This window comes from Gymnoscopelus braueri (genome assembly GCF_963280865.1).
Source record: "Gymnoscopelus braueri genome assembly, contig: SCAFFOLD_133, whole genome shotgun sequence".
NCBI classification, from domain to species: Eukaryota; Metazoa; Chordata; class Actinopteri; order Myctophiformes; family Myctophidae; genus Gymnoscopelus; species Gymnoscopelus braueri.
This window is the reverse complement of record NW_027660720.1, coordinates 104,917-125,000: the sequence shown is the minus strand read 5'-3', so window position 1 is coordinate 125,000 and position 20,084 is coordinate 104,917. Positions and strand designations below refer to the sequence as shown.

General features: G+C 42.7%; 1 protein-coding gene across 1 annotated transcript; it reads right to left on the bottom strand.

Annotated features, from left to right (window-relative positions):
* Positions 1 to 2,174: 2,174 nt before the first annotated feature.
* LOC308081269 (uncharacterized protein) lies at positions 2,175 to 19,801 on the bottom strand (the record flags this gene model as incomplete). The annotated part of the gene is made up of 10 exons (XM_080457656.1): positions 19,672 to 19,801; positions 17,075 to 17,259; positions 16,411 to 16,548; positions 14,896 to 15,028; positions 14,522 to 14,696; positions 14,227 to 14,368; positions 13,474 to 13,617; positions 5,418 to 5,716; positions 4,755 to 4,801; positions 2,175 to 2,252 (listed from the first exon to the last, which is right to left on the bottom strand). The coding sequence occupies exons 1-10, from the start codon at positions 19,789 to 19,791 to the stop codon at positions 2,175 to 2,177; spliced, it is 1,461 nt and encodes a 486-aa protein (XP_080313782.1). The 5' UTR covers positions 19,792 to 19,801.
* Positions 19,802 to 20,084: the final 283 nt, after the last annotated feature.

Here is a 20,084-nt window from a genome sequence, read left to right as displayed (position 1 = left end):
TGAGGCCGGTGACTTTGACATATGGCACAAAATGGGGGGGGAAAAACTGTGGGAGGAGATGCGCGGCAAAATAAAGTTTATCTAGAATAAAGTCGGTAGAGTACTATAGTCTGGTTGCCCATTAGGGCAACCACACTAAAAAGGCTTTAATATCATGTAGTTTCAGGATGGCCAAGTTTACAGTTTACTGACTGCTATTTATTTCTTGTTAACTAGCTTGAAACTATGTACTGTACTTGTGTACTAATGCTCTTCCTATTGTTCGACCTCCATCAATTGAAAATGTCTTTCCCTGGATGGACGAACTGACTGACAGACAGACAGATGGATGGACGGACTGAGAAAGATATATCGATAAATGAATGATTGATAGATGTATTATTTAGCTTTGTTGATAAATTCTGTCCGGTTGCATGAAGCATCATCATTTAGGATCTTTCTTTTAAAATGCATTTAAGATTTCTTTAGAAAACATACAAAGTTAACTATCAGAAAAACAAAGGTTTTGTGCACCTGGACTGATCTTTTAGTCCAAGCCCCACCCACATTTAGCAAACTGTATAAATGTTTATTGCTGCTTGAACTTGTGTGAACACCTAAACATCTGGTCACCTTGTAATGCCAATAGGAAGAGGTAGGGTAGCTTGCTGCTAGCAGGCTAATTGTCTCCGCCAGGCCGAAAGGCATGGCGAGAGAGTATGTTTTACCCCCTGTCTGTCCGTCCGTCCGTCCGTCCGTGTGTCCGTCCGTCCGTCCTTGCATTTGTCTGTGAGCAGCTAATCTCCGGCACCATTGGCCCGGCCGCTGCGAAACTGTGCACACACACACTCCCTGGATGCCAATTCAGAACCTCTGCCCCAAATTTTTTACATGGGCCCGTTATAGTGCCACCAGGAGGCAGATTTGTGCAAAAAAAAATGTTTTACTCCTACAGATGTTTGTCCAAACGTCATGCAAATCGGTACACAGTATCTTTATAGTCATGTGATCAACCCGGATCTGTCCGATTTCCCAGATTCTATCCTGATTGGTGGTGGCTTCCAAAGTTTGTATGTTTTGTCCGTTTTGAACAAAATGCCTCAAATCATGAACGCAGCTTGCGATTTCCGTGAAATTTCACACGCGCATTCCCACTAAGCCGAGGAAGAAATGCCACCCTTTTCGCATTGGCCTGTTATAGTGCCACCAGCAGGTCTAATTTAGAAAAACAAATTTTTGGAACAAAATGCCTTAAATCATGAATGCAGTGTCCGATTGCCGTGAAAGGCCTAAGAAGAAATGCCACCCTTTTCACATTGGCCTATTATAGCGCCACCAGGAGGCCACAATAAGTACCTGACCTGGCGGAGGCCTGTGCTCCGAGGAGCACTTTTTATAGTTTACAGATGATTCTCTGCTAGTTTGTTCCGAGGAGAACTGAACCTGTATAGAGCAGTGGTGCTTAGTTATGATCGATGGACATCCAGGCTTTCATTTCACCCAAACACTACAGTAGATCTCACTCATTAAATTAACACAGAGAGGCTGGATAATTAATTGGTTAGATCATCTGCAGTGATATTCTCCAGCTACTCAGGGTGTCATTCTTTTGCTCCGAGGGTCCTATTATGGTTAACGATAGTGTAGGCTTAAGTGTTGGGAGTTAGAGATGGTAGAGAAATTGAGAGAGAGAGAGAAACAGCGTTGCAATTTAAATGAATACAAATTTTGGATAACATTCAATATTCAATCATTTATTTGCCCAAACCAACTTACAGTTGATTTGGAATTAGTTTTATGTGTTTAGACGAGATAACAACACACAAGAAGAATGTGGAAGTAAAGCTTGCCATCAGGTGGACAATAGTTCAGTTCCCTACTGCATATTCAAGCATTAAACCCTCATAATGGGAGGCTTCATAATGGCCTAGTGGTTAAGGCAATTTACACATGCTCTAATTTCTGATCGCTAGTCATGGGTTCAATTACCGAGCCCGACGGTATTTCTGCTGTTTTCCTTTGTGTATGACAATAGTATACTGAATTAGTATCATGTCAATGACAACAACAAAAAATATATTTTAACATTGTTTATCTACAGTGAAAAAATGCTTTTAAATTGTGAAATTAAAATTAATCTCCAAGAGAGGCAGACCAATAGAGGTGACCAGGAGGGGGTGCTGTAGCTGTAGTTGTCACTCCTCGTCTAGAACGTTTTTCAGCTTTAGTACGATGTCTGCCGGCAGCCCCAGTTTGACCAGTTCCTCTCTAAGCTGGAAGTGATAAACGAAAACAAAAAAACACAATGTTTTTGATATGTGATAACTGTTGTGTCGGTTACCTTTCATTTCGTTAATCATTACAGTACCATAACCATTACTGTCCTGTCAAAGAGCTTGCAAGACTTTCTGACAAAATATGTTAAAGATGTTAAAGACAACATGAAATGACAAATATATTCAGGGGCGGACTTAGGGATCTGGAGGCCTTAGGCAAACCGTAGTATGAGGCCCCTGGCTCAGTGTCACTAACCCCGCCCTCAAGCCGGTTGTCTGGGGGGTCCCCCCCCCAGATTTTTTTTAAAGAGAGTATCACTTAGATCAACTGATTATGAACCAGGGACCACCACCCTGACTGAGAATCAACCTGGGGACCACTGTTGTGTTGGGAGTGGGGGTATGGGCGTCGTGTGGGGGGGGGAAGCTTGCAATTAAATAATGACTGTTAAGGGCTTAATTCAATTTGTTAATTTGAGGTGAATTATTACTATTACTTTTATTATTTACTGAGATATGCTAGTGGTCCAGAGCTAAAAAAAAGATTGAGAACCACTGATCTATTCCTTTCCCATGGTTGCCCTTATTCTGTTCTCTTAACCTTCCTTATTAAACTCATGTTAACTGATTCATTGCAACTGTATGAGCAAGCAGAGATTGATTGATTATGGGCACATTTCTTAATAATGGTGACTCAACCAGACAATCCGGTACAGTTTCCTTTGAGATTCTAACTTCGATTTCTGTGGAAGTTCTTGACATCCAACTTCCCAGTAACTGATAACATTGATGCGTCAACTGATAACATTGATGCGTCATCATACATCATACTGTTTCTCAACTAGTGGACGATAAAATAAAATAAAATACAAATCTTCAATTTTTTACATTACTAAATGCATGGTCAGGGACCACATGCAATACCTTCACGGGCCACCAGTGGTCCACGGACCACCAGTTGAAAACCCATGACTTCAGATGCATGGAATGTATGTGTACACTGTTTGTGAGACTGGAGTTTATCCAGACATAATATACATAAAGCGACAGTAAAAGTGTAAAACATTCCCACTCTCTCATTGATGTGAGAGCGAGAGCGAGACAGAGTGTTAGAGAGAGAGAGAGAGAGTCCATTCTCACCTTCCTACAAAAAACTATCAAATACCCTACTGCCATGGCGATTTGCATGTCAAAAACCCAAGGAAATAATTATGCAAATTTACATTCAAGGCTGACTTCACCCATTTTCAACCCATCTTCATATAATTGGTCCTCACTAATGCTGATGATATATGGTACCATTTTTGGTACGGTCTGTGTCTCAGAGGAGGGCTGTGGACAGTTCAGAAACCTGCCTACCAGTGAGCTAATAGAGATGGCAGGCTTTCTATTCCTGGAAGGTTCACATGCTATAATAGAATAGAAGCCATTGTTCTTGTGTAAAAATAAAAATAATAATTGAAATCTTGTTTGAAAAAGAAAAACCTGCCTAACGATGATGTCACTGGTAGGCGGGTTTCTGAAGTGTCCACAGCCCTCCTATGAGACAGACCCAGTAGAATTTTTTAAAACATTTTATCATGATTATTAGTGAGGACCAGATATATGAAGATAGGTTGAAAATGTGTCCAATAAATATCTCTCTATCTCTCACTTTCTCTGTCTTTCTTGTCCCCTAACCTTGCCTAGTGCAAAGACCGCCCCTGAATATATTGTTCACACTCCTAGAACGTATCCATGGTCCCAATGGAGATATAATTAAAATACACAACATGTTTGTGTATTTTTACATCAGCAAGCCCCTATGAATAATCATGAATCATGATTTCATTCACTTATGTGCTTCGCATAGCTCAGTGTTATTTTTTCAATAAAAGAGTACAGGACAAGTCATATCCAGGAATCAAAAGTGCTGCCATCTAGCCTTTAAGTTATCTATTCTACTTAACAAGAAGAACGACAAAGAGTAGACTGCATAGCCATTTTACACTGCCTCATGCCTCGAAGGGTATGCTTGTTTTCTTTGGCAATATGGCAATATAGACTCTCTCTCTCTCTCTCTCTCTCTCTCTCTCTCTCTCTCTCTCTCTCTCTCTCTCTCTCTCTCTCTCTCTCTCTCTCGTCTCCTGCGTGGAAAGCCAACATCCTCACCACTAGCCTAAAGGGGGAATTCACACTGGGGATTCTTTGGCAATATGGCAATATAGACTCTCTCTCTCTCTCTCTCTCTCTCTCTCTCTCTCTCTCTCTCTCTCTCTCTCTCTCTCTCTCTCTCTCTCTCTCTCTCTCTCTCTCTCTCTCTCTCTCTCTCTCTCTCTCTCTCTCTCTCTCTCTCTCTCTCGTCTCCTGCGTGGAAAGCCAACATCCTCACCACTAGCCTAAAGGGGAATTCACACTGGGGAGTACGCTTTTGGTCATCAGGTAGACGCTCTAAGCCACTCTGCTACTGTACACTTATCTGCTAAATTATCATGTCTTAGTTTGATTACAGTAGCCTACCTTCGGCAACACAATATTCTCGATGTCTTCATCGGTTAAAGATGTCTCTGAGGAAATAATATAGGTAAAAAATGAAGGTCAAATATAGGCTATATTTACTAACCACTGCTCTTAACTTAAACTTCATAATGCAATCGTCATATAAAGAAATATAATTTATATAACAGAATTCTTCATACTCACTGTAAGCATAATATGTAACAATCAGTAACATGTAGTAAAGTATTCATTTTGACCAAAACATATATAAACATAAACAGGGGGTACAGTATTTCATTCTCCTAAAATACTTGAACCCCTGCAAACTTATTCTGGGGGAATCTTATCCAACAATTGCCGATCCTCAAGCTCAGAAGTGAACCTGTCGCGTTGCGAGCTTGTAGATCGGCTAGATTGGCTGTTCTTATATCACCAGTATACAACCCAAGGTCTACCAAAGTTCAACATCAACTAATTAGCCTCATTAATCAAAATATTTGCCTCAAGCCTCTACAAGGTCGACGCTGCGTTCACTCTATGCCAAATGCACTGTAGTGTTCTTAGAACCTAGGTAAGATGTCTTCCCCAGTGGCTCTGTGGTGGAAGCTGAATCAGGAACTGAGATGACTTCCACACTAAGTGCTGAATTGAGACTGACACTTTTAACAAAAAAATCACACTTACGAGATCCAGGGTTGTTGGTTGAGACATTTGTTTTGGGTGCCGGTGGGGTTGTTATGGGTGGATATGTTGCTGTAGTAGCTGGTGTAGTGGTAGGTGTAGTAGTTGGTGTAGTAGTAGGTGTAGTGGTAGGTCTAGTAGTTGGTGTAGTAGTAGGTGTAGTGGTAGGTGTAGTAGCTGGTGTAGTGGTAGGTGTAGTAGTTGGTGTAGTAGTAGGTGTAGTGGTAGGTCTAGTAGTTGGTGTAGTAGCTGGTGTAGTGGTAGGTGTAGTAGTTGGTGTAGTAGTTGGTGTAGTGGTAGGTCTAGTAGTTGGTGTAGTAGTAGGTGTAGTGGTAGGTGTAGTAGCTGGTGTAGTGGTAGGTGTAGTAGTTGGTGTAGTAGTTGGTGTAGTGGTAGGTGTAGTAGTTGGTGTAGTAGTAGGTGTAGTAGTTGGTGTAGTAGTTGGTGTTGTAGTAGGTGTAGTAGTTGGTGTAGTAGTAGGTGTAGTAGTTGGTGTAGTAGTAGGTGTAGTAGTTGGTGTTGTAGTAGGTGTAGTAGTTGGTGTAGTAGTAGGTGTAGTAGTAGTAGGTGTAGTAGTAGGTGTAGTAGTTGGTGTAGTAGTAGGTGTAGTAGTTGGTGTAGTAGTAGGTGTAGTAGTAGGTGTAGTAGTTGGTGTAGTGGTGGGTGTAGTAGTTGGTGTGGTAGTAGGTGTAGTAGTAGGTGTAGTAGTTGGTGTAGTAGTAGGTGCAGTAGTTGGTGTAGTAGTAGGTGTAGTAGTAGGTGTAGTAGTTGGTGTAGTAGTAGGTGTAGTAGTTGGTGTAGTAGTAGGTGTAGTAGTTGTTGTAGTAGTAGGTGTAGTGGTTGGTGTAGTGGTAGGTGTAGTAGTAGGTGTAGTAGTTGGTGTAGTGGTAGTTGGTGTTGTAGTTGGTGTTGTAGTTGGTGTTGTAGTAGGTATAGTAGTTGGTGTTGTAGTTGGTGTAGTAGTTGGTGTTGTAGTTGGTGTTGTAGTAGTTTGTGTTGTAGTTGGTGTTGTAGTTGGTGTTGTAGCAGTTGGTGTAGTAGTTGGTATAGTAGTTGGTGTTGTAGTAGGTGTTGTAGTAGTTGGTGTAGTAGTAGGTGTTGTAGTAGTTGGTGTTGTAGTTGGTGTTGTAGTAGGTGTAGTTGCACCAGCAGTAGTTGGACCAGTTGTAGTTGCACTAGCAGTAGGTGTACCGGTTGTAGTTGAAGCAGCAGTAGTTGGACCGGTTGTAGTTGCAGCAGCAGTAGTTGGACCGGCTGTAATTGCAGCGGCAGTAGGTGGACCGGTTGTAGTTGCACTAGCAGTAGGTGGACCGGCTGTAGTTGCACCAGCAGTAGGTGGACCGGCTGTAGTTGCACCAGCAGTAGGTGGACCGGTTGTAGTTGCAGCAGCAGTAGTTGGACCGGCTGTAATTGCAGCGGCAGTAGTTGCACCAGCCGTAGGTGGACCGGTTGTAGTTGAAACAGCAGTAGTTGGACCGGTTGTAGTTGAAGCAGCAGTAGTTGGACCGGCTGTAATTGCAGCGGCAGTAGTTGCACCAGCAGTAGGTGGACGGGTTGTAGTTGCAGCAGCCGTAGGTGGACCGGTTGTAGTTGAAACAGCAGTAGGTGGACCGGTTGTAGTTGCACCAGCAGTAGTTTGACCGGCTGTAGTTTCAGCGGCAGTAGGTGGACCGGTTGTAATTGGACCAGCAGTAGGTGGACCGGCTGTAGTTGCAGCAGCATTAGGTGGACCGGTTGTAATTGCACCAGTAGTAGTTATACCGGTTGTATTTGCAGCAGCAGTAGTTGGAACGTTTGTAGTTGCAGCAGCAGTAGTTGGACCGGCTGTAGTTGCAGCGGCAGTAGTTGGAACGTTTGTAGTTGCACCAGCAGTAGTTGGAACATTTATAGTTGCACCAGCAGTAGTTGGAACATTTGTAGTTGCAGCAGCAGTAGTTGGAACGTTTGTAGTTGCAGCAGCAGTAGTTGGAACGTTTGTAGTTGCAGCAGCAGTAGTTGGAACATTTCTAGTTGCAGCAGCAGTAGTTGGACCGGCTGAAGTTACAGCAGCAGTAGTTGGACCGGCTGTAGTTGCTGCAGCAGTAGTTGGACCGGCTGGAGATGTTGCAGCAGCAGTAGTTGGACCGGCTGTAGTTGTTGCAGCAGCAGTAGTTGGACCGGCTGTAGTTACAGCAGCAATAGTTGGACCGGCTGTAGTTACAGCAGCAATAGTTGGACCGGCTGTAGTTTCAGCAGCAGTAGTTGGACCGGCTGTAGTTGTTGCAGCAGCAGTAGTTGGACCGGCTGTAATTTCAGCAGCAGTAGTTGGACCGGCTGTAGTTGTTGAAGCAGCAGTAGTTGGACCGGCTGTAATTGCAGCGGCAGTAGTTGCACCAGCAGTAGGTGGACCGGTTGTAGTTGCAGCAGCCGTAGGTGGACCGGTTGTAGTTGAAACAGCAGTAGGTGGACCAGTTGTAGTTGCACCAGCAGTAGTTGGACCGGCTGTAGTTTCAGCGGCAGTAGGTGGACCGGTTGTAATTGGACCAGCAGTAGGTGGACCGGCTGTAGTTGCAGCAGCATTAGGTGGACCGGTTGTAATTGCACCAGTATTAGTTGTACCGGTTGTATTTGCAGCAGCAGTAGTTGGAACGTTTGTAGTTGCAGCAGCAGTAGTTGGACCGGCTGTAGTTGCAGTGGCAGTAGTTGGACCGGTTGTAGTTGCACCAGCAGTAGTTGGAACGTTTGTAGTTGCAGCAGCAGTAGTTGGACCGGCTGTAGTTGCAGCGGCAGTAGTTGGAACGTTTGTAGTTGCACCAGCAGTAGTTGGAACATTTGTAGTTGTACCAGCAGTAGTTGGAACATTTGTAGTTGCAGCAGCAGTAGTTGGAACGTTTGTAGTTGCAGCAGCAGTAGTTGGAACGTTTGTAGTTGCAGCAGCAGTAGTTGGAACATTTCTAGTTGCAGCAGCAGTAGTTGGACCGGCTGAAGTTACAGCAGCAGTAGTTGGACCGGCTGTAGTTGCAGCAGCAGTAGTTGGACCGGCTGGAGATGTTGCAGCAGCAGTAGTTGGACCGGCTGTAGTTGTTGCAGCAGCAGTAGTTGGACCGGCTGTAGTTACAGCAGCAGTAGTTGGACCGGCTGTAGTTACAGCAGCAATAGTTGGACCGGCTGTAGTTTCAGCAGCAGTAGTTGGACCGGCTGTAGTTGTTGCAGCAGCAGTAGTTGGACCGGCTGTAATTTCAGCAGCAGTAGTTGGACCGGCTGTAGTTGTTGAAGCAGCAGTAGGTGGACCGGCTGTAATTGCAGCGGCAGTAGTTGCACCAGCAGTAGGTGGACCGGTTGTAGTTGCAGCAGCCGTAGGTGGACCGGTTGTAGTTGAAACAGCAGTAGGTGGACCAGTTGTAGTTGCACCAGCAGTAGTTGGACCGGCTGTAGTTTCAGCGGCAGTAGGTGGACCGGTTGTAATTGGACCAGCAGTAGGTGGACCGGCTGTAGTTGCAGCAGCATTAGGTGGACCGGTTGTAATTGCACCAGTATTAGTTGTACCGGTTGTATTTGCAGCAGCAGTAGTTGGAACGTTTGTAGTTGCAGCAGCAGTAGTTGGACCGGCTGTAGTTGCAGTGGCAGTAGTTGGACCAGTTGTAGTTGCACCAGCAGTAGTTGGAACGTTTGTAGTTGCAGCAGCAGTAGTTGGACCGGCTGTAGTTGCAGCGGCAGTAGTTGGAACGTTTGTAGTTGCACCAGCAGTAGTTGGAACATTTGTAGTTGTACCAGCAGTAGTTGGAACATTTGTAGTTGCAGCAGCAGTAGTTGGAACGTTTGTAGTTGCAGCAGCAGTAGTTGGAACGTTTCTAGTTGCAGCAGCAGTAGTTGGAACATTTGTAGTTGCAGCAGCAGTAGTTGGACCGGCTGAAGTTACAGCAGCAGTAGTTGGACCGGCTGTAGTTGCAGCAGCAGTAGTTGGACCGGCTGTAGTTGCAGCAGCAGTAGTTGCAGTAGTAGAAGGTGTAGTAGGCAGGGTTGTCGTAGTGGTCTGTTGGGTGGTTGTGCTTGGTTGTGTTGTGGTTGGGGTAGTGGTTGTAGTTAGTGTTGTCGTAGTGGTCTGTTGTGTAGTAGTAGGTGTAGTAGTTGGTGTAGTAGTTGGTGTAGTAGTAGGTGTAGTAGTTGGTGTAGTAGTAGGTGTAGTAGTAGGTGTAGTAGTAGGTGTAGTAGTTGGTGTAGTAGTTGGTGTAGTAGTTGGTGTAGTAGTTGGTGTAGTAGTTGGTGTAGTAGTAGGTGTAGTAGTGGGTGTAGTAGTTGGTGTAGTAGTAGGTGTAGTAGTTGGCAGTGTGGTCGTCGGGGTTGTGGTTGTAGGTTCTGCAGGTGGAAATAATAAACATACATTTATTGTTAGCCTCCTCACACCAGATCTTCACTGATGGAATGTGAAATATGATACAGTGGTGAACATGTGTGGCTTCACGTACCATTTGAGACACTGACAATGACACAGCGAAGCTCTGAGTCATATCTGGCTCCGCCGAGAAAACAAACACGTTTGAAAAACATGACTTTTGTTGAAAAAAAACAAAAAAAATACATAAATGTTTCTGCAACAGTGACATGTGTCTCATGACTGCAGAGATAAAGTTTATACATTAGAACAGTTTGGACAAAATCTGTAGAAGTACAGTAATAGCAACAGCAATGTTTTGAAGAAAATGTGTAGTTGCATCGTGATCCAAGAAATCCAGGGGAAACATTTTTTTTATCGGTTCAACTATTTATTTTATTTATTTTTGTAAGTGGAAGTTGATTAAGGTTATTTGCTGGGGTGTTGTGGTAATTGTGGAGTGCACTTATGACACACAAGAATGTGTAGCTCCAAGCAGCAGTAACAACCAACAACCAACGTGTGCATAATGACCCCGGGTGATGGAATGGACAGAATCATCATGACATCACCACAACCCAAAAAAATATTTCCGGGTAGATAACACCAGCAACGTTGCACTGGAGCAGTATTATTCATTAACCCTTCCATTGTGTTAAGGTCTTTTTTGACCCGTTTTCAAGTTTGAATAGGTAAAAAGTACCCTTTACATTTCTTTATTGGAACGAGGCTTCATGATATCCTCAGAAATAGCCATTTTAACGCAACAAAATTATTTATCATCATTTTAAATAATTCTGATGGTCTCAAAAAAAATTAAGTGACACTTGTGGTGTTAGGGTCCGAAATGACCCGGCAAAGAAGTGTGGCTCAATTCCCCCCCAAATTGTCAATATTCAATGTTTACATGTTTGAGAGTGAGAAAGACTTGTCCTCAATTAGTATTTGCTATCAGGAGTAAAATAAAGTTTGAGTTTATGAAAAATAAATGACTTTTTACCTTCTATGGTATACGGGTCATTTCGGACACTAACACCACTAGTGTCACTATTTTTAATAATTAAAAAAAAAAATTAAGTTATAGAACAAAAACAAGTATTTTTTTTTTTTTGCAAGTGTGTTCTAATTATTATTCTTAATTATTATATTATAGCTGGATAACATCATTATCCATTGCCTTCATTATAGGAAATTTAATGAGTGAATTTTAACATTTTTATAATAGAAAACGACATATATTGAAAGATGAAACCCGCCTAGCCCTAACCCAACATAATATTTTAAAAAGTGTTTACATGGATATGAATGCATTACATGTCAGCTATGTGGTGGGAGAAAAAAAAAATGAAAATACTTATTTTCGGAGTATTTTGGGCTGATTTAAATCACGGGTCAAATTTGACCCGCTAACACCACAAGTGGATGCAGTTTTCTAACACAATGCAAGGGTTAACCTTATATCTGGAATAACAAGAAACTTATGATATTGTTATTGACTATTGGAAATATTATTTTTAAACTACACAAAGCTAATGCTGGTTACTTTATTATTATTACATTTATATTATTATTTATTTATTATTATATTATTATTATATTTTGAAAATGCCATGATATTCTACACCAGAAATCCCTGTTTGTTTACAAACATTCAAACTTTCAGATCTGGTCTATACAGCAGATAATGTTATGCGGTAAGGTAATGTTGTACTACAGTAGGCTGCATAATTATATACTGTAGAGTGTGTCCAAAATATGACTATGTATGGGGTTGCCACTGCACTGTGGTTGGTTGGGGAAATGAAATACTTCTTATACTGGGTACACCGACGCGTTCCTCCAGGCTTTTATTTTTTAGCAAAACTAAACAATAAAAGTCTGGAGATCGAGGCTAGGTAGGTTATTGTGGGCCAGCAATGTTCGGAATTCGCCAATCAGGATGGAATATAAAAAATCGGACAGATCCATCTTGATCACTTGACTATAGAGATAATGTGTTCCGTTTTGCATGATGTTTGGACAAAATTTGTAGGAGTAATATAAAAAAGAAACATCGGCGTCCTGGTGGCGCTATAATAGGGCAATGTTAAAAGGGTGGCGTTTGTTCTTCAACGTAGTGCGAATGTGCGTGCAAAGTTCCACCGCAATCGGACGCTGTGTTCATGATTTGCGGCATGTTATGCCTTATTGGCAATGTTAGCCAATCAGGATGGAATATGAAAAATCAAACAGATCCATCTTGATCACATGACTATAGAGATCATGTGTACCGATTTGAGTGAAATTTGGATAAAATGTGAAGGCTTATTCTAAAAAAAAAAGTTTTACATAAGTTGGCCTCATGGTGGCGCTATAAAAGGCTGATGTGAAAAATGCAGGGCAGATGTTTTTCCTTGGCCTCTAGGGAGTATGTGTGCAAAGTTTCACGCAGATCGGTGCAGTGATAGTTAAAAACGCAAATCGGCCCTTTATAGCGCCACCATGAGGCTGATTTGAACATTTTCAAGTGGCATTTCTTCCTCGGCCTAGTGGGAACGTGCGTGTGAAATGTCACAGAAATCGCAAGCTGCGTTCATGATTTGAGGCATTTTGTTCAAAACGGCCTCAAATCGGCCTCCTGGTGGCGCTATAACAGGCCCATGTGAAAAATTTGGGGCAGAGGTTCTGAATTGGCATCCAAGGAGTGTGTGTGCACAGTTTCGCTGCAATCCACCCAACGGTGCGGGAGATTAGCTGTTCACAGATGGACACACACACACACACACACGGACACACACACACACACACACACACACACACACACACACACGGACGGACGGACGGACGGACACACGGACGGACACACGGACGGACGGACAGGGGGTAAAACATACTCTCTCGCCATGCCTTTCGGCCTGGCGGAGACAGTAAATAAATACATAAACAAACTAGAAAAAGTGCTCATCGGAGCACAGGTCAGGTACGTTATTGTGGCCTCCTTGTGGCGCTATAATAGGCCAATGTGAAAAGGGTGCCATTTCTTCTTAGGCCTTTCACGTTAATCGGACACTGCATTCATGATTTGAGGCATTTTGTTCCAAAAATATGTTTTGCTAAATTAAACCTGCTGGTGGCGCTATAACAGGCCAATGTGAAATGGGTGGCATTTCTTCCATGGCCTAGTGGGAATGTGAGTGTGAAATTTCTCGGAAATTGCAAGCTGCGTTCATGATTTGAGGCATTTTGTTCAAAACGGACCAATCCTGCAAACTTTGGAAGCCAACCTTAGCCAATCAGGATGGAATATGGGAAATCGGACAGATCCGGGTTGATCACATGACTATATAGATACTGTGTACTAATTTGCATGACGTTTGGATAAAATCTGTAGGAGTAATATTAAAAAATGAGTTTTGCACAAATCAGCCTCCTGGTGGCGCTATAACAGGCCCATGTGAAAAAAAAAAAATTGGCATTGAGGGAGTGTGTGTGCACAGTTTTGCAGCGAGCGGGCCAACGGTGCCGGAGATTAGCTGGTAACACACGGACAGGACAAACACACGGACAGACGGACGGACGGACGGACAGGGGGTAAAACATACTCTCTCGCCATGCCTTTCGGCCTGGCGGAGACAATAAAAAGGTAGCATAGTAACTGAATTCATGACACAGTAATACAGCACAATATAATACATTTTAAAAGGTTATATACTGTCGACACAGACATACCCCAAGGTAGCCTGAGCGACAAAGCAGACAGGGTGATGCTGTCCATTCTCTGACGGCGATGGCGTCCATCTCAGGGTGAACGGTCCCTGTCCTGACCCAGTCAGGTCCATGTTGTGGGGTCCACTGAACCACAGATTAGATACCCTACAAAACCACCAAAGATGGTCTTAATCTACATCTTCAGACTTTCAGAAACATCATAGGACAACAAAACGGCAACTAAATGACTTCAATTAGTAAATCAGATGTTCAGAAACCCTTTCGACTTACACTAAAGGACAACAAAAATTACATAATTTGGCACATTAGAAATTCAGACACCACATGCCAAGAAAAGACAATTCAAATGGCTTCATCTGGATGCTGCAAGAATGAATAAAGAAGTTGCCACAAGAACCGATCCAGGGTTATGGTTCGGGCTCAGTGATGACAAAAAGAATTCCCAAGTCCTGGGAAGGCAAAGTATTCCTGTCTGGCTGCATAGTAGGCTCAAGTGGAAAGAGATACTGTAGACATTCCTGTCATTAGTGAAACTTGAAAGTTGGCAGTGGAATACTGCTTACACACAAAATCACACGCACACGCACGTACCCACCACCAATTACAGGTTTTGCTTACTGTACTTTAGAATGTCAGTGCTGATGGCAAATTTTGTTAGCCACTGTGAAAACACTGTGTTGGGTGGTTCATTGCTGAGTGCTCCAGTTTACTGCCATCAAACTAGAGGCCTCAGTCTTGTTGTGTTCTACTCACGTGGAGGATGTTGCAATTGTGTTGATGGTGATTTCCAGAGTCTGACCAACAGGGGTGTAGAGCTGTGCTCTGTTAGCCGGGGTAGGAGACAGGAACCTGGGTAGATACTGTCCCTCTGTACAGCTGGGTACTGTTCCATCCACTGGGCACAAAGGGGAAATTAAGTTACTGTATGTCATATTATTTATGTTTAATTTAGTTTGGTCATGTATCTATGTTATTTATTAGCAGCTCCTATGAAAATGGACCTGCTTGAGTGTGTTCATGTACATGAACTGAGGATTTAGTTTTGTACCCCTGACAAGAAACTGTAGAGGTATTTTGCTGAGAGCGTTGCTTGCAGTTCTACTGGTCTGAGATCCATCAGTTTGTGTGAGGGTGATAGACTGGTTGGGAAAGTCTTCCATATACAACTGGACGACGTAGCGATGACTGTTGCTGGTGGAGGCAGCATACGACAAAGTGCAAGACTGAATAAAGAGAGAAGGGAGAAGAAAGGACACAAGGCTGGAGAAAAACTGTACAAACTAAATATATCAATAGATTAATTAATTGATTCGTTAATAGATTAATACAAATATATTCAGTTGTTTATTCAAATTAGTATTAATATTAGAGACAGTATTTTAGAGTCTGTCCTTTTCTAAAAAATAAATGTATTAGACTCACGGTTGAGATGCTGAGAACAGAAGGTGGAGTGCAGGGGTTACACTCATTTCCTGTACCAACCCTGCATCTAACCTGGTCTCCATCCGGATCAAATGCCAACAAGTTGAAGTTCCTTGCACAGTTCGAAGGGATTCTGAGAGACAAAGATAGAGAGTGTGAAAGAAAAGAAGGAAGGAAAGAGACAGACAATGGGCCTCATTCACTAAGCTCGGGTCCGCACATATTTGGTACTTTTCCGCAACATTTCCGCAACTCCCCACGTTCAGAGACTGATTCATCAATATTGTTTTGTCCGTGAATTTGGGCAGACATACACTCAAACTTATGTCTGCTCAGAAGCAGACTTATATGCCTCAAACCATATTTTATTAGAATGCCTTATTCTTCATGCAAAATCAATTAAAATAGTGCCCAACCTCAGATAAAATATGTATGTGCCCAACATTACTCAACAAAAGAAAAAATATGTCAAACAATCTAATATTGCTTGGATGTATATTATAGACATGATGCAAATTCAACAGATTTTTATGTATTTTCAATTGATGCATTTAGACCTGTAATTAGATCACTCGCCGTGTTTGCCACAAGCATCATGTTGCAGGAAGTAACAGGCACACCTCCAATGTCTGCGATCTGGTCCATAATCTATCGGATCTCGGTGTTCCTGGATTCCAGCGTCTTAATGTTACCTCTTTACTTCCTTCTACAGGTGTGCGGTGGAGAGCATCCTTTCATCCTGCATCACAATGTGGCAAGGAAACTGCTCTGCTGCGCATAGGAAGGCTCTGTACAGAAAATCACTGGAAACGGCCTACCCGCCATCAGTACAATTTTCACCAGCAGGTGCAGGAAAAAGGCTACTAGCATCATGAGAGATGCCCCGCCCCACCCAGCACACGGTCTGTTTGCCCCTTCTCCCTTTGGGCAGGAGGCTGCATAGTATTAAAGCCAGAATCACAGGCTAAAGAATAGCTTCTTCCCTGTAGCTGTTTATTTACTCTAGACCATGAACTGTGATCATTGCACTAGTGATCTGATCTGTAAGATTACTCATGAACTATGCACTATGAACTGAACTGTGACACATGTTTTTTTTTATGTTGCTGTTTTTTAATACAGTTTTTTAGGGGGCAAGTTTTATGGAGTGTTTAGATGTCATTTATTCTGCCCTGACCAGGACCTGTGTAACACATTTTGTTCTGTACCTGCATGGAATGACAATACAACTCCTTGAAAAGGCTTCTATAATATCCTTTCCACATTTTCTTAGCCTATTATTTGGTGGTGGGGTAAACTTTGTTAACTTCTTATTCTCATCATTACACATGAGAGCATTACTTTATTAACGTTCAGTTGATCCATCATGCTATCGAGCGACTCACTTCCAGACCAGGATATGTAGGCTACGGTATTTACGACCAGGCCCAATGAGAGAGAGTGAGATTCATAAATAGGCAAGGCTATAAATGCTATTACTGAGTATAAGAACAAAAGGGAAGAGTTCTACGTTACCGTAGTGACGGTATGATGGTGGTCTGAGGAGACCTGTTGGCTTTCCCAGTGTCAGATCTGGTCCTGAGGTCCACCAGCGTTACAGCTCTCCAGTTCCCAATGCCATTTATGTTAGTCATCCAGCTGCCACCTGCTAATCTGTGGAAGATAAGGTTATAGTTGTGGTTTGGTTTAAAAACCAAAGTTGTAGCCTACTGTAGGCTATTTAAAAAGTATATATATATATATTTATATTTTGGTTTTTCTTATGACTTTATTGATATATATATATTGAATGGGGAGATGGGGAGTGACATGCAGCAAAGGCCATCAGGCTCGGGACTCAAACCTGCGACGCGCTGTCGGGCTACATTGAGCCTAGGTGCCTGGACCGCTATGCCAGCCGTCCAGGTCAATTCTTATATTCTTATACTGACTCAGATAAAGTATTTGAGAAACAAAACTTAAACCTAAATAATATTTAGGTTTAAGTTTATGAACAAATTTGTACATTATATAACACAGGATATAAGTTACCACATGACACATCAATGGACAAACTGCCTGTTTCAGGGATTGAACCTACATAGAGCTTTAATCTGGCCTGAAAGGTTGAGCTACTGTGTAAAAGATGAAAATCCTGTTTAATTATTTTTTGCTGTGTCATGCATCCCTCTTCACTCACTCCATCTGGAAGGGAGCGTTGCTGTTAAGCAGTCGTTTCATGATTCCTTCTCGTTGACACCACTCTGTGGCGCTCTGCACCGTGTTCACCTCCAGGGTCTCACTGCCACACAACGACCCGCTACTGCATCCCCATGAGTCTGCGTCTGAGCATGAATGAAAGCTTGTCTTATACCGCAGGACCACCTGTAATTATAATAATAATTACCATGATGACATAAACTTTATATATTACATGATGAACACTCCACTGTTCTATCTGTTTACAGTAAGTTGTTAGGACACATAAGTAATACATTTAGGAAGTTTCCCTCATTCAGTAAAACACTGAGAAGAAGAGAGAATGTCAGATCAGCGATTCCCAACCTGTGGGGGCGGGGCGCTGTTCTGCAGCCTGTGAATGATCCAAGCACCAAGTCACATAAAGTGATATACAAGGTGTCAGATATAGACGAATCCACAGACACGCTGCCTGTAGCTGCCTGTAGGCGGCCATTGCTGCGGTGTCGAGTCCGCGGAGTGTTGACACCGCAGCAATGGCTGCGCGCAGGGCAGCGCTCCGTGGATTTGTGTATAGTATAACTTACTAAACAACACTTAGGACCTAAATACTGTAGGCTACTTACATAGTTTCATGAACGCACAAATCAAGATATTAAGGAACAAGTGATCAGAAACACACAGAGCTTGCTGTGTCTGACGTGCTGACCTGCGTGTGTCAGCACGCTACTGACTAAATAGGCTTGTCAGTGGGTAATACGATGCCAGGCCACCAGGCGTCGCTGGCGGGCTTTCTTGCACAGCCGCCCCCGAATGTCTATCGGACATTTGCAACCACCGAAGAAGAGTACACCCAGAAATCACTTGATCACAACAACAAAAAAGATTGCCTGCTTCCATGTTAAAGGGTTTCCAAAAGTACATTTTTCTCGGATTTCTGTTGTTTTAAAGTGTTTTTAAAAAAACATTCAAACGGCCAAAGGTCTGGAATGGAGGATCGCGGCCGGCTATTATTTTTCCCCCGACGCTACCGGATCCCTGTGCGTGCAACGAGACGATTTTTGCTGGCAAGGGTACAGTAGACAGAAAAAAATATGAATTCATTCATGGCAGTGAAAGAATTAAGATTTTCACGTGGCCTCTGATCCAGAAAAGGTTGGAAACCAATGAATTACAAAATAGCATGCAATTTTCCCACTAGGCTGAGGAAATGCCACTTGAAACTTTTCAAATCAGCCTCATGGTGGCGCTATAACAGGCCAATTCGCATTTTCACCTGCACCGATCTGCGTGAAACTTTGCACGCACACTCCCTAGAGGCCAAGGAAAAACCATTGCACTGCTTTTTTTTTTACATCTGCCTTTTAGAGCACCACCAGGAAGCTGACTTCTGTAAAACAGTACTTCCAGCCAAATTCCACCTTTCATTCTTATCCACCCAGGCAAGCAAATATACTACATGTCCCACTATGTACCACCACCAGGGGGCAGTTTGCCATAAAATATAATGGTGTTTCACTATGGAATGCCCACTTCCATTAGCCTGACACTTTAGCCTGACACGAATTTTCATTTCGTTTCACTCCATTATTCAGTCTGAAAGCCCTCTCAATGCAGCGGAGTTCTGAGATGGGGGCGTGGCCAAAGTGGGACTCCACTATGAACCAACGCGATTGGTTCATACTGGATTGTCCCGATCCCGATTCGTCGTACAGATTTTCAACCGAGAAACACCCGCCTTCGAAAGCGTCACCAGACCCTGAATGCTAGGCAAAGGATTCAGGGGGTGGAGCCAGGCTACACTTCCATCTTAGTAGCTACCACATCCTCCCTACCTACCTACCTACAAAAGAAGCCTAATACGTAAATTGAATACCTGAATGGGTAACTAGATGATAGGCATCCATATTGTCACGCATAGATTTTCTAATTATCTTAATTTCAATTTTTTTGCTTTGTCTTTTCTGCTCAGTATGTACTTTATATTTATTGTTTGTCCTATTTTCTTTATCACATGTTTTTATATTTTTATTTTTTTTATTTTATATCAAACAATTCATTTGTACGTAATGTAAAACGGTGAGGTATTCCCCTAGGTTTTCTTACCTCACCGGCACATCAAACAATTCTTTTGCTATTACACCTTCAGATTCTGTCTAAAAATCCTGCAAATGGTACACAGTATCTCCAGTTATGTGATCAAGACGGATGTGTTCGATATTTCATATTCCATCCTAATTGGCTAACATTGGCTTCCAAAGTTTACAGGATAGGTCTGTTTTGAACAAAATGCCTCAAATCATGAACGCAGTGTGCGATTGCCGTGAAAGGTCTAAGAGGAAATGGGACCCTTTTCACATTGGCCTATTATAGTGCCACCATTCGGCCACAATAACCTACATGACCTGGCGGAGAACTGTGCTCCGAGGAGCACTTTTTCTAGTTTGTACAATGAAGTCACAAAATAAACACATTTACAGTAGTGTGAAATAATGAAAACATTAATTACAGAAGGGATTTAGTATGGAGAATTGCAAATTAGATCAATATTAATATAGTAGATATTAAAGTTAGTTGAAAAAGACACCCTGTACCTACCGAGACAGATCCATCTGGGTTTGGGTCCTCTGGGTCAAAGGTTATGACCGTTCCATAAAAGTGGGTCGCCTGAGCTCCACAGAGCAACAGCAACAGGAATAGTGTTGAAAAGAGACACATGATTTGGTGAGTGAGTGTAGTGAGTGAATGTAGCTGTGTTGTCTGTGTTGTAGCCCCAACACAGACGTTTTTTGTAATATAGCCTGCAGCTGGTATGAGGAAATTTCTGTTGAAGGACAGAACACCCAAGCCACAAACCATTGCGGTAACGGGGAACACCTGAGATACCTAACAGCAAAGGGCTCTTGTTTCCGGCCAATGATAGAGCACTAAATGTGGACGTGGCCTTAACCCATTAAGACCGGGAACGCATGTGTCATTTTAGATTTGAGCTATAACCATTATTTTATACT